Source organism: Podarcis vaucheri (genome assembly GCF_965113315.1).
Source record: "Podarcis vaucheri genome assembly, chromosome: 8".
In the NCBI taxonomy this organism is placed as follows: Eukaryota; Metazoa; Chordata; class Lepidosauria; order Squamata; family Lacertidae; genus Podarcis; species Podarcis vaucheri.
Genome location: NC_138766.1, coordinates 3,052,633 through 3,067,380, shown reverse-complemented (window position 1 = coordinate 3,067,380; position 14,748 = coordinate 3,052,633). Strand labels below are relative to the sequence as shown.

At 48.7% G+C, this 14,748-nt stretch overlaps 1 protein-coding gene and 1 long non-coding RNA gene across 2 annotated transcripts; one reads left to right on the top strand and one right to left on the bottom strand.

Annotated features, from left to right (window-relative positions):
• Positions 1-2,186: 2,186 nt before the first annotated feature.
• FOXA2 (forkhead box A2) lies at positions 2,187-7,432 on the bottom strand. Its single transcript, XM_082234522.1, has 2 exons — positions 7,226-7,432; positions 2,187-5,302 (listed from the first exon to the last, which is right to left on the bottom strand). The coding sequence occupies exons 1-2, from the start codon at positions 7,310-7,312 to the stop codon at positions 4,019-4,021; spliced, it is 1,371 nt and encodes a 456-aa protein (XP_082090648.1). The 5' UTR covers positions 7,313-7,432; the 3' UTR covers positions 2,187-4,018.
• A 1,365-nt stretch (positions 7,433-8,797) lies between these two features.
• LOC309539844 lies at positions 8,798-10,346 on the top strand. Its single transcript, XR_014222993.1, has 2 exons — positions 8,798-9,572; positions 9,844-10,346. It is a non-coding gene; the product is annotated as an uncharacterized lncRNA (long non-coding RNA).
• The last annotated feature ends 4,402 nt before the right edge of the window (positions 10,347-14,748 follow it).

Genomic DNA, 14,748 nt, shown 5'->3' with positions numbered 1-14,748 from the left:
CGTGTTTATTCGGTAGCGAATTGCCTGACATTCAGTGGACCTTACTCCCCGGTAAGTGCTCATATCCGAGCAGCCTGAGGTAGGGATGAGGACCTCCCCTCTTATTTCTGCCCTGAATTCCTTAAGTGGCAACTTGTGATGTTAGGATAATACTGAGCTACCTTGCCAAGCTGGTGTGAGGATTACAAGACAGAGTATTATGTGAACTGCTTTAGAAACTCTAAAGTTCTGCTAGAGGGCTGGGGTTAAACTATTGAGTTACGCGCCACCGGCGGTTTCTGCCCTTTGGGGTCCGGAGTGTGAGTGCCTTGGACCAGGGCCGGAGTCCTCGCTCAGCCGTGAAGCTCCCTGGGTGACCTCGGCCCGCCACTCCCACTCAGCCTCACCTGCCTCGCAGGGTCGTTGTGTGGCTAAGGGGGGGGGGAGCCTTGCTCACCACCTTGAGCTCCTTGGAGGACGAGGTGGCATGTGAATGTAGTAAATAATAATAAATAAGAAACGAAGTTTTGTTTGACTTCCGCTGGCCAGGTAATCTTCTCTACCTGAGTCTAGTTGGAAACCTTGGGATTCAACCGAGGTTAGTTCCCATGAACTGACCATGAACCCTACACCTGCTTCTTGGGAAGGATGCCCCGTTTATTCCAAGTGGATCGATTCCCCATCCAGTGAGCCTTCGCTGGAAGCCGCCTTCCTCCTAACCAGGCTCCGTGCTGCGTCTTTGAGATCCTGCTAAGCTATGCTCTCGAAAGGCCAACACAAAAACCCCCTTCCTAGGGGGGAACGAGCATCAAATGTCTTCCTTCCGGATGAGCCTTCTGAGCAATGGCCCTGCAGCCCGGCTAGAGGGGCGGCACAACGCGTAGCGCGCGAACTCAGAAGTAAGTCCTCCGCAATTCAATAGGTTTTACTTCCAAGTAAGTATCATAAGATATTCAAAAGCCATTGAAGACCTTACTCCTGAGTAAAATATGCATAAGGTGACACGCATCAGTTTCACTGAAAATCAATTAAATTCTTACAATACTCCGAAGTTAAACTTACCGTTTTCAACTGTTTTCAGGATCGGTGTGAAAGGGAAGACTATAGTTGGCTGCCTTTGAAGAGCTGGTTCGAGATCCAACACGGGACTGGGCGAGAGGGCTCGGAGTCAATCGACTGAGTTTCATTTGGACTCGGCAAGCGAAAGGAAGCTCGTAACTCCCCTTCGCCTTCTGACCAGCTCCTGCCACAGGCAAGGCCTCTCGTGTGTATGTGCTGTCACTGTTGCGCGTGTGTTGTGCGCAGATTTCTGCATGAGCAAGATGGGGACTGATTGGAATGCCATTTACTCATCCCTGTTCTCGCGTCGCTAAGAGTCTCCAAAGAGGAGCCCCGAAGTTTATCCAAAGACGACTTAGAGGAAGAATACGGCTCTGGAGGGCGGACAGAAGAGGAGGAATATAGGAGCACCGAGCTTTCAAACAACTTCCGAATTCCCCAGCATTAGGTTAAAGGCGTCCTTCTTGCTAACTGCGTTTCAAGTAAGCTAGAACCCAAATCTTTAAAGAAAAAGAAGCTAGAATTCGAGTCCATCTAACCAATTTGTTTTAAAAGTCCCGAAACTCTTAACCTAACCAGGCGTGTTTGGGTTTCCACTGGGCACTTGAGGCTTCACGCGCTTTCTCTGATGCAGAGAAAGGTTCTAGCAAGCCACACACAGTTCATTCTGAAAGGCAAGAGTAGTCTCGGTGGGTGATAGTCAACGTTCCTCTTACTAAAGAGTAGACCCACTGAAACCAATGATTTATGCTTTTCAAGCCGCCACCTCCCGTGTGGCTTTAATAGTAGTTGTACTTCAGGATTGCTATATTGGCTGCGATTGTGTGGAACGCGAGGCTGAATATCAGGTACAGTCAAAGATGAAGCACTTTTAAGGCCGGAGATTGAATGAGATATGCTGTTAACATTATAAGTGAAATCAATGAGTCATAAAAATACTTTGGCTGAATACTGTGCTGTTATGTAAATGATTCCACTATTATCATGATGCCCAGATGTCGAGAATACCCCTTTTAACAGAGGTTGCAATCCTAGTCGTGGACGGGAGTCAGCAGGGATGTCTAGGCAAGTATAACTCGTGGGAGCCTTCCCGATTGCAAATGTGTAAGGTAACCGATGGGTTTTCCTATCAAGTAATGTTCACAGGATCAAATAAACAAAGCAATATTTAAAGTCACGTAGGCAAAGCAATAATATACATACATAGAATAGGCAGCATTGGTAGGCTCTCGACTGAGAGCCTAACAACCCAGTCACAGAATCATAGCATTGTGGAGTTGGAAGGGACCACGTGGATCATCTAGTTCAACCCATTACAAGGCTGGAGTATTTTTTTTGTCCAACCTCTGCCGACAAGAAAGCCCCCATTTTCAGTCCGACTTGCCCTAGGACTTCCATGGGCTGCAACTCAGGGAGTTGGCAGATTTTAGGCTTTTCTGATCTATTTTGCTTTTTACTAGAATCGCAAGATCTACCAACCGGATTCTAGTGCCTCTGAGCCCATTCTGGGCCTAGGAGTTGGTCTGCAGTATCGGAACTGAGCTGAGCTCCCAGTCCTTTCGCACAGCCCCAAAACAACCCCCTTCATTTCAGCAGTTTACTTTGGACGAAGCAGGAAGTAATTTTGCTAAACAGTTGGGAGTCTGAAACCAAACTGCTTGTAAATCTAGTGCATATCAGGCAAAGATTTACCATAGATTCAGCTCTGTCTTTACTTGAGAATAAAGTGTATATTTGGGAGTAAGGTTGCAGTCCTATTCACAGTTTAGACGTGGAATGGTAAGCGTGCTAACAAGATTTGATGATGTATGAAACATGATACTCCAGGTTCATATGTGCATTTTAAATACGCATGTTATTCATACAGGCCATCTTGGAGGGGGCCTACTCTGAGCACAGTAAGCCCACTGGCAAGCAATATCAAGAGCTAAAATTAGTTCGTTATCTTTCCCGCATCTCTTTGCATTATACTGTACTAGAAAATAACAGACGGTATTATTGTTTAAGTTAAGAAAGGGGGGAAAAAATCTCCAACAGCAATTTAATATATGGTTTGTGAGAATTTGGTCGGTCCTTACCAGAATACACATCTATAAACCATAAATAAAGCGTACAAAAACGATAAATTAATTCGATCGGAGTCGTTTACTCTCCCGGTAACATCAAAACTTCCTGTGTCAAATTACAATCTAAAGTCCATTTTTTGGTACCCCCCTCCCCCGAGTTCACAACGCTACAGTCTTTTTGATCCTCCGTTTTGAAATCTAACACCGGTTCACACACACACTTATTTCTGTGTCACTTTCACACCCAAAAATAGATATATTTATAACTCCCCGCAACAAACAAAATAAAGAAACAGACAAGGAGACTCCTAAAAGGAAACCTCCAACTCATATAAAATTTAAATCGGTGTCTGAAGAAAAGTGACGGTGGTCAAGAGCCCGCGGAACTGGATGTTTTCCACGCCCCACGGTTGTTGGAGATCAATCCTGTTTTCCCGACGCCGGCGAGAAAAGAGTAGAAGAAAAAGGAGCTTTAAATTACACAACAGCAAACGTCGATTAAATATTACGGGAGCCTTTTCTAAACTAGGAGCGGGGCGCGAAGTCCAGGATTCTTTGCCAAAAGTGGTGCGCGGGAGAGGTGGGGTCAGTGCGCTCCTTATAGAAAGTTGTCTTTTTCATTTAAAAAATAGGGCTAGAGAATCTTTAGTTGATACAAAGGGCGCCAGAGCTCCCAGGTAGTGGGTGGAGGCCACCGGATTGTTTGAGTCCGATGGGCTTTGGATATGGATTGGGATCGGGAGGCGACGCCGTGGAATAAACTGACCTGGCTTTGGGCACCGTTTGGATTCTTTCCAAAGTCTACATCATATCTCAAATCTCCTCCTGCCCAGAGAAGTCTCGGGTTTGTCCTGGGGAGAGAAAGAGGGCATTGGCTCTTAGGGGGTGGGCAGAGCCGAAGGGTGGGGTGCCCTTTAGGAAGAGTTCATGATGGGCCTGGAGTAGACCCCTTGGTAATAGGAGGCGTCTCCGGCCAAAGGCGAGGTCTCCAGGGCGCTTTTGTTCGTGACGGAGCCCATGGCCAGGCTGCCGGGCACCGGCGAGCCGTAGCTGCTGTAGTGCATCACCTGCTCGTAGGCTTTGAGGTCCATTTTGTGGTGCGGGTGGTGCGGGTGGTGCGGGTGGGGGTGGTGCTGGTGCGGATGGTGCGGATGGTGGGGGTGCTGCTGCTGCTCTGTGGAGGACATCAGGTTGGTGATGGAGAAGGGGTGGTTGAAGGCGTAATGGTGCTCCGCCTTGAGGTGCGCCTCGTGGGAGAGCCCCGCGTGGGCGTGATGCTGCGCCAGCAGGTGCTGCTGCTGCTGCTGCTGCTGCGCCGGCGACGGGGCGGGCTCCGGGTGGCCCTTCAGGTCGGCCAGGGCGCGCTTGTGCTCGTGGCAAGGGGAGGCGCTGGAGTGCGGCGATTCCGGAGCCCCGTTGGGCAGGTCGCGCTCCTGCGGCGCCTGCGAGGCCGCCTTCTTCCCTTGCGACGGGGCTCCCGCGGACGAGGCAGGCGAGGCGCCCTGATTCTGCTGCTGCTGCTGTTTGGAGCCCGGCGGCTTGTCGCACTTGAAGCGCTTCTGGCGCCGCAGGTAGCAGCCGTTCTCGAACATGTTGCCCGAGTCCGGGTGCAGAGTCCAGAAGGAGCCTTTGCCCGGCTTGTCCGGCGAGCGCGGCACCTTGAGGAAGCAGTCGTTGAAGGAGAGCGAGTGGCGGATGGAGTTCTGCCAGCGCTGCTGGTTCTGCCGGTAGAAAGGGAAGAGGTCCATGATCCACTGGTAGATCTCGCTCAGCGTCAGCATCTTGTTGGGCGACTGCTGGATGGCCATGGTGATGAGGGAGATGTACGAGTAAGGCGGCTTGGCGTGCGTGTAGCTCCGGCGATAGCTCTTGGCGTCGCGGGAGCGGCCCAGGCCCGCCGCTTGCCCGTACGCGCCGCTGCCGCCGGCCCCGACGGGACTCAGCGCCGAGTAGGCGCCCAGCGCGCCCCCCATCGAGCCGGCCTGCGCGCCCAGCGGGCTCAGGCTGGGGCTCAGGTGCGCCGCCATGCTGGCCATGGCCCCCGCGCCCGGAGAGAGGTTCATGCCCGCCGGGCCGGCCCCGTAAGACATGCCCATGGAGCCGCCGGACGCCACCGTCGTCATGTTGCCCGCCGTGCCCATGGGGGGCATGCTCATGTAGCTGTTCATGCCCAGCCCCGCGTTCATGGTGGAGTAACCCTGCAAAGGCGACAAGAGCGGGGAGCCCAGCGGTTAGTGGAGGTGGCCCACGGGTCGTCCCACCCGAGACCCCCAACTCCCTGGCCACGGGATCGTGGGCAACCCAGCCAGCCCTCAGCCCCAACCACCGCGCATTTCGAGGGAGCTTTCTTTGGTGTAACGGTCTCCTTCGGAGTCTGTGTGATACAATGCTGGAAGGTGAAAGTACCCAGCGCCCCAGGGAACGTGGTCCAGGCACTCTTGGGCCCCTTGGATTTAAATGGAAGGCTACAGCAGGTGCTTGAATCTGGGGGGCAGTTAAATTGAAACCGGTCAGATTTACATCCGAGTAAACACGGCCCGGAAGCTGTACGCCGGCTCCCTGGCCAATAAAGCCAGATGAGCGCCGCAACCCCAGAGTCGGTCACGACTGGACCTAGCAGTCAGGGGTCCCTTTATCTTTACCTTAAACACGGGAGAGGATCGGCTTGTAAATCTCGCCAAATACAATTTAAAAAGGGGCAGGGGGGGAGCGCCTAACTTAGACTCGATTGTGTCTATGGTTAGGAGAGGGGTCCAAGCATTGCACACTTGGATCCCAAATGCGCTAAGCTGATACAGGTCCCAGTGAAATCGATGACATACAAAACAACAACAACAACAACACCTGTTAGGATCTGGACCTTAATGCCACAGGAGAAAGTCGACCAGTCTGGTCATAACAGTATTCCTGCACCCTCATTTTAAAAATTCCTGTTGTCTTTAATGAGCCTTTGCCCAAGTAACGTGTTTCTTATTGCGATGGAAGAAAAGGAGGACCCAGGTGGGTGTTTAAAATATTTCCTTGTTCGTTGGCTGGGGAATTGTTCCTGTTAAAACCCAAATGCTAATGCAAATCTACCAGAAAGCAAGCCCGCTCTCTACCGCACACACTTTCCCGGTCTAACCGTGCAATCCTATGCTTGCTTACTCAGAAGTAAACCCCACTGTGTTTCGCGGGACTCACCCCCAGCTAAGCCCGCAGAGGATTAGAGCCTCACAGCCCCATATCTGACTCCCCCGAAGCTTTTCGGTTTCCAATCCTTAGCGATTCTCTTGGGTTTCAATGCAATTTACTTCCCAAGTCGCTTGTGTTATAGTTTCTTAACCCAACAGAAGCCGGGTCCATCAAAACGACTCGATAGAATTTGTGTTTCGTTTCGGTAGGATTCGATTTCAACCCGAATTTCTCATACACTGACTAGGGAATATCCGTGGTGATCTTCCGACAACTTTGTTTCTTTACTGCGGGGGAGGATTGCATCGAAATCACTCGGGGGTCAAGACCTCAGCCCTAGGCAGAATTAAACGCCATGGAAATCGGCGTGGGGGCTCTGTTCAAAATCCAAGGGTAAAAATGGGGCTGACGGCTGCAGGAGGGAACCTGAAATGTGATTTGACTCAAGGAGGGAAAAGATCCCAAGGAGGCACGCAGCCTGGAGAGCGGCAGGAGCTTGGGCGTAAAGCTTTGCTCCTCTCATTCAAGAAAGAATTCTTGTACGGCTTTGGGTTTCATTTGCCCCCAGACTCCGAGCCCTCCCAGGGCGAGATTTCGAGCAATAAATGCGCCCCCTCTTCCCCTGGTTCCTTATAGCTCCCCCCTCAAACGCCCTTCCTCTCTCCCCCCCCCCCAACCTCTCTCTGCCAAACACAACTTTGTTAGGATAGCGCGGCTAGGCATGGCAAAGGATTTGGAGGCTTCGCAAGTCAATATTTGATCACAAAGTTAATATTTTCTCAAGGCTAACACAGTGTTGTATAAAAAGAGGGCGAGAGGGAGAGAGGGAGAGAGTCCTGTTTTTTAGCGGAAGGAGGAGGCTTGGGGATTGGGTGGGGGACCCACACACAAACAGAGAGAGCGAGAGAGACACCCACCCACGCAAACAGACAGAAGTTGCCATTTACCTCCGGCTCGCCGTAGTAGTTGCTCCACTCCGTGTGCTCGTGTCCTTCCATTTTCACGACTCCTAGCATACTGGAAGCGGAGTGCATGGCAGTTTAAAATTTAACAGCCACAACAAGCGACGACAGAGGGAGAGAGAGCAATCCAAAAAAAGGGGGGGAGAAAAGGAAAACACCCTCCTCGATAGCCCTCCCTCCTTCTCCTTGCCTCGTTCCCTCTCTCCCTCCCTCCCTTCTCCCTCCCTCTTTCCTTCCTTCCCTCCCTCCCTCCTTCTTCCCCCTCCCTCTATGTGTGTGTTGGGGGAGGGGGAGGGTGGGCTCGCTTTGCGTGGGGTTTCTCCCTGCCCGCTATTGCTGCTGTCGCTGCCGCTGCTACTACTACTGCTTGGGTGGGTTTCGCTGAGAAGAGTTGCCCGGAGGCGAAGGCAAGGAGGAGGAGGAGGAGGAGGAGGAGGGTGGAAGGAGGAGGAAACGAAGTGGTGCAGTGACGTGGGTGCCGGAGTGATATAGCAGCCAGAGGCCAGGCTAGCCTCCAATCCCCAAGTCCTAGGCAGGCGATTTGAATAATCAGCTCCCACCTAGGGCTCTCCTCGCCAAGACGCCGGCTGCTGCCCTTGACCACCCGTGGGCGCAACCTGCGGGGAGGCTTTTTGCCCCCATGTTCTGGGACTAAAATCACCTTCTTATGCTATATCCTGGTCATGAATCTGGAAGGACTACCTCCCGGTTTCCTACTAACTTGGATAGTTTCAGTGCTCTAGTTCACCTATCCGCCCGCCTCCAGGCCGTGCTGCTGAAGAACATTTCTACGGCTGCTTTCATGTTTTGCGGTGGATTGCTCAGAGGGGACTGACCCTATATATCTAGGGATTTTATGTTACGATCGTCATCAACAATCACAACAAACATCTTCCTCCAAGGAACTTGCGAGGTTGAATAGAAATGCTTTAAATGTATGTTATATACATACAATATAGTCAAGCCAGGCACATAGTTCGTTGATTACTATGGGGATTTAGACGCTTGCGCAGTCCTATGCACACTTAGTAGGTGGTCCTATTGGAATGTATAGAATGTATAGGATTGAAATCAATAGGACTGAAAAGTCCATGCCTTAGACTGGATCGCACCATAGGCAGAGAAAAGAAATAAAGTTGATGCTTTAACCATGGTCTGTTTCTTCAGAAGGTAACTAAGGAAAACTCCGGCAGCCATAGTCCATACTTTCGACTTCGGTTGAAATGCTTGGATTTCAAAACTTCCAGAGGAACTAGGCTGATAGTAATCACATTGGCCTAGCCATAATAATTTCCATCCACTTCCCAAACTATTCGCTTGGCATAAAGGGCGAGCGGGCGGGGGTCGTAAGGAAGGCATTTCATTTCCCTAGTTCTAACTCTGCTAAAGATTTCAATAGAAGATTGATTGGTGCAGTGACAGCTAAAATGGGACCTCTGCGCTCAGGAGCAGTATATCTTTGAGTACCTACTGCTCTGGACAACCAACAGGAAATGGCGTCAGAAACAGAACGCGGCCCTTTGGTGCAGCAGCAAAGCAGTTCTCCCGCGACCCCCTTGTGCTCCTGGCCACCCGGAAGGGCCTCGCGCCCTGGGCATCCACCGCCGCCCCCGACCTGCCTTCAGAGCAGGCGGCCAGCAGGAGCTGGCCAGGTGTACCCGACACCCTAAGGGTGACCCATCGCCAACATTTCGTAACTAAAGCAAAGCGCCTCGAAGTCACCCAGCTGGGCTAGTGCGAAATGTTCTAGGCGAACCGCTGAAGAAAGACTGGCAGGAACTCGGTCGGCCAACCGCACAGAGGCGCCTTGGCAGCGCGCGCAAGCGAAGGAGCGGGCGGGCGCGCACGAAGAAAGGAGCGGGCAGGCGACCCCAGAGCAAAGGGCTTCAGCGGATTGAGGGAACCAGCTTTGAGCCGGCAGGTTGGCCTCACGGAGACCTTAGCCCGGCGACGTTCAAGGGGCCCGAGGCTCCAGGATCGCCACAGTCAACTCTGTTGGCTTCCAGGAACGCAGGAAGCGTCTACAGAGCGTGACTCCCCCGGCAATTTCTGTTGAAATTGTCGGGACGGGAATGCGCTTCGGAGCTGCGCCATCGTCCCGCACGTTTCAGCGGGAGACTTGGGCGTCTCTCTGCGTGCAAAGGCTCTGTGGGACTTGAAAGTGCTTCGCGTGGAGTTGCACCCTGTGGTGGGCCGGCAGGCAGCAGTGCCCTCTCTTCCGCCAGAAGCAGCTGAAATGCCCTCTTGTTTCAGCAGGAGAGAAACGTTCCACCCCTTTCAAATCCGAGGCCTTCAAAGTACCTCGTTCTGGCTGGATCCCGCACTAAAGCATGTAAGCTCTCAAGGAGAGTTGGGGGAACGGATGACCTCCAGGTGTCGCTGGACTCCACTTCCCACCATCCCTGACCATTTGCCGGGCGGACAGGTGCTGATGGGAGATGGAATTCAGTGTCACCTGCAGCGCCACAAGGCCCCCTCCTTTGGTCTAAGATGAAGGCCTGCTGTTCAGGCAGGTCTGGTAGTCTATTCCAGAATTATGATCAAGAGCTGCTGTCGCCGAGCAGGAAATGTATTGCTCAAAGGCGCTTTTTTCTTATTCCTAGGGAAGTACTACCAGAATCAAGGCTGCGCATGGAAAAGATGCTGGAGCTTTCTCGGATGAAAGGAGCAAGCGATCCAGGGTTTGCTTTAATGGGGAAATGTCTGCTCTCTTGTTTAAAAGATGGCATTCGTGTGAGCAAGGTTGCCACTGGAAAGCGATCTCTCCTCGAATGTGCCATTAGCGCTTTCTTCCCTTCAAAGCGCTTCGCAGGCGCGCGATCTCAGTCAGAAGTCAGCCTATTATAGCAATGCTTTCCCGGCGGTTTTCGAGGGCAGGAGGCTGGGTCTTGGCGAGGACCTTTCCCGAGCGCCACCAATCGAGGACTTCCTGGCTCGCTCCTTGATCTCCCATGCATTCAGGTGGACTTAACTTCCAAAATCAACCTACAGTATTTGGGTTCGTGGGCGAGGAAGGGGCCACTTCGGACGGGGGAGGGATTCAGAAACTCACCAAGCCCTCATCAAAGTGAACGAGCTTTGTTCAAAAACAAAGCAACAATAAGTATTTGTTGCCTTTCTGTTACTTTTTAATATATGTATATATATCACAGCAAAGAATAGACTAAAGAATTGACTAAAACGTTGGGAGGACGGGACGGCAGGTAAGTCCCGCCCTGCCTAACCGATCACAAGACTTGGCGCACGTACACCATTTGAATGGCAGTGCCCATCAACTTGGGGGTGGACGGCCACCTCAAATATTTAAGGGGGGGCCTGAAGGGACTTCGGCCCCTAGGAATTGGCTCCTACGTATAGACTCCGCTGTGCAGTTCTCTTGCGCGAACCCTAATGATGCGTCAAAGAGGCGCATCTCTGATCACTTTAAGTGTGGTTTGAAAAGAACAACTGCACGTGCGCCGACGTTATCAACCACCTATTGGGGGATCTTTCCTTTCCTTTAATAATAGGGATCAGTATGTGTAGGACATGTGAGCAGCTCCGAGATTTTGATGCTCCTGAAGTGGAATAATTATAAATTGTCTGAAACACTCTGAAAAGCGGGTCTCCCCCCCCCCACCGCCGCGCGCGAAGCAGAGCCACTGGATTGGCTGGCTTGTTGGCAGGGCAATTCAGCGGCTGCATCAGTGGGCAGGTGCTGCTTCTGCACCTGGAGCTGCAAGGAAAAGGGTGATTCTTCAGAGAGGAATCCCATTTGTCTCCTTCCATTGTTCAGACACGGCAGGGGAAAGGCGGGCAGGCAAACAAGCGGCGCTCACTACAGTTTGCCAGGTGCCGTCCACTGAAAAGAAGGGAGCCCTGCCTTTTTCCCCTTACCTGAAAAACCAGGTCAGTGCCAGCTAGGAAAGGAACGGGGCCCCCCTCTGGTTTTTCTGAAAGGGCCCCTCCACCTCATCACTCCCTTGCACATCAATGAGCACCCGAGGAACCTATAGCTTGTAGCATGGCCCTGCCAAAGCAAGCCTCTGAAACTCAGGGGTCATCTCCACATTTATTTATTTATTTCATAAAATTGATACACCCCTTGATTTCTTTTTTTTTTTTTTAAACACTCTTCAAAAATTGCCTCAGTTTTCTGAGCAGCTGGGCAGGTGCCAATCCCATAAACATTTTTGTTTTTGTTTTTTAGGCCAAGAAGTGTTTCCTTCTGTCTGGCCTAAACTGAATCCCAATTCACTTCCCTGGTGACCCAGAGCTCTCCTCTCCCAAATAGCCACTGTTGCCTTCATGTCCATACCACCCATGTGGATTCCTGCTGGGTTTTATTTATAAAGCCATAAGTTGTCTAGTACAGGTGTGGGTAGAGTTCAAGTTTGTTGGAACTATGGTCCCGTTCCCCCCCCCCCCCAGAACCCTAGAATCTACCAACCAGAGCCAAGTGTAAAATAACAGGTGCCTCTGGACACATTCTGAACCTGATCAGTCTTTCCCAACAGAAATCAACTCCTGGTTAGCTTTCCTCATTTCATTTTTTATATATATATATATAATTTTTATTGGTTTTACAAAGTTTTTAAATAACAAACAAACACTTAAAAAGACAAACATACACGTATAGTTTCATACCATATTTTCATAAACCTCTTTTCTTGGACTTCCCCTCCCCCCCCCTTTCTGCATCCCAATGTCCATAATTTTTAGCAACTCCCAATTGTTACTTCCAACCTCTGTCATCTTAGTCTTTTCTATATTCTGACCTTATACCACTGTATCCCTTTGTCTCTGAAAACCACAACACTTTAACATTCATTGAGTTTATAATAGTCCTTAAGGTAACTTTTAAATTTTCTCCATTCTTCTTCCACCGTCTCCTTTCGTTGGTCGCGGATTCTGTCTGTCATCTCAGCCAATGTCATATAGTCCATCACTTTCATCTGCCATTCTTCCAAAGTGGGTAGATCTTGTGTCTTCCAATACTTTGCGATGAGTATTCTTGCTGCTGTTGTGGCATACATAAAAAAAGTTCTATCCCCTTTGGACACCAATTGGCCGACAATGCCCAAGAGAAAGGCCTCTGGCTTTTTAGGAAAAGTACATTTAAGTACCTTTTTCATTTCATTATAGATCATTTCCCAGAAAGCCTTAATCTTCGGGCACGTCCACCAGAGGTGATAGAAGGTACCTTCAGTCTCTCTACATTTCCAACATTTATTATCGGGCAAATGGTAAATTTTTGCCAGCTTGACTGGGGTCATGTACCACCTATAAACCATTTTCATAATATTTTCCTTTAGGGCATTACATGCCGTGAATTTAATACCGGTGTTCCATAACCATTCCCAGTCAGCTGACATGATATTGTGCCCAACATCCTGTGCCCACTTGATCATAACCGATTTGACTGTTTCGTCCTGTGTATTCCATTTCAGCAACAAGTTATACATTCTAGATAAAATCTTAGTATTGGGTTCTAATAACTCAGTTTCTAGTTTTGATTTTTCCACCTGGAAGCCAATTTTCCTATCCTGTTTAAAAAACTCCATTATTTGACGGTATTGAAACCAATTTTGTACTTTATGTTTCAATTTCTCCTGGCTTTGTAGTTTAAGCTTATCTCCATCCTGTTCCAAAATTTCCCAATACTTCGGCCATCCGACCTCCATATTGAGTTTCTTCACTGCTTTAGCCTCCACTGGTGACACCCATCTAGGGGTTTTGTTTTCCAACAGATCTTTATATCTTGTCCAAACATTATATAGTGCTTTCCTAACAATATGATTTTTAAAAGCACTATTAGCTTTGTCATACCATAAATATGCATGCCAACCAAAAGCATTGTTAAAACCCTCCAGATCCAAAATGTCCGTATTCTCGAGGAGCATCCATTCTTTCAGCCAGCAAAAAGCTGCTGCCTCATAGTACAATTTTAAGTCCGGCAGGGCAAACCCCCCTCTTTCTTTTGCATCTGTCAATATTTTAAATTTAATTCTGGGCTTTTTGCCCTGCCAGACAAATTTCGAAATATCTTTCTGCCACCTCTTAAAACATTCCATCTTGTCAAGAATCTGCAAGGTCTGAAACAAAAATAACATTCTAGGCAATACATTCATTTTGATCACCGCAATTCGGCCTAACATTGACAATTTCAAATTTGACCATATTTCTAGATCTTTTTTGATTTCTGACCAACATTTTTCATAATTGTCCTTATACAAATTCACATTTTTAGATGTCAAATAAACCCCTAGGTATTTGACCTTCTTAACCACTGTCAGCCCTGTCTCTTCTTGGAATTTCTCCTTTTCCATATCTGTTAAGTTTTTTCCTAAAACTTTGGTTTTTTGTTTATTCAACTTAAATCCAGCCACCTGGCCAAACTGTTGTATTATTTCTAGAACCTTTTTCGTACTAGTGATTGGCTCTTGTAAAGTCAATACTAAGTCATCTGCAAACGCTCTTAACTTGTAATGTTTAGCTCCGACCTGCACTCCTTTAACCTGCTGGTCATTCCTTATCATATTCAGCAACACCTCCAGAACTGAAATAAAAAGTAATGGGGAAATTGGGCACCCCTGTCGTGTTCCTTTTTCTATCTTAAGCTCCTCAGTTACTACGTTGTTTACAATCAATTTAGCCTTTTGTTCAGAATATACTGCAGCCATACCATTCTCAAAACCTTGGCCTACCCCCATCCCATGAAGGTTCTTCATCATAAAGCTCCAAGAAATATTATCAAAGGCTTTCTCCGCGTCCACAAAAATCAATACTGCTTTAGTGTTTATATTCACCTCTAGCTTTTCCAAAATGTCTATTACATTCCTTACATTGTCTGCCAGGTGTCTTTTAGGGAGAAAGCCTGCTTGGTTCTTATGAATCCTTTCCATCAACACTCTTTTAAATCTTTTTGCCAAAATGTCTGCAAAAATTTTATAATCCACATTAAGTAGTGATATTGGGCGGTAGTTCTTCAGTTGAGTCTTTTCAGTCTCTGTCTTTGGTATGAGTGAAATATATGCTTCTTTCCACGATTCAGGTGCCTTCTTTCCCTCAAGGATCTCATTACAAACTTCTTTTAATGGTTGAGTCAACCATTCCTTCAACGATTTGTAATATCTAGAAGTCAGTCCATCTGGTCCTGGAGATTTGCCCAGTTGCATGTTCTGAATGGCGGCCTCTATCTCTTGTTCTGATATTCTCTGGTTCAGATCCATCTTACTTTGATGAGAGATTTTTTGTAATCCATATTTATCAAGGAATTTGTCTATATCTTCTTCATTTTGCGAACCTTGAATATATAGCTTTTTAAAATAACTCAAAAAACAGTTTCTAATTTCATTAGGTTTAGATATATTCTTTCCATCCACTTCTAGGCTTGTAACCGTATTCAATTTCTGCCTTTTCTTCAATTGCCATGCCAGAAGTTTGCCACATTTATTTGCTGATTCAAATGTCTTTTGTTTCATTTGTTTTATCTTCCATTCAATCTCTTGGTTCATCAATTCCATATA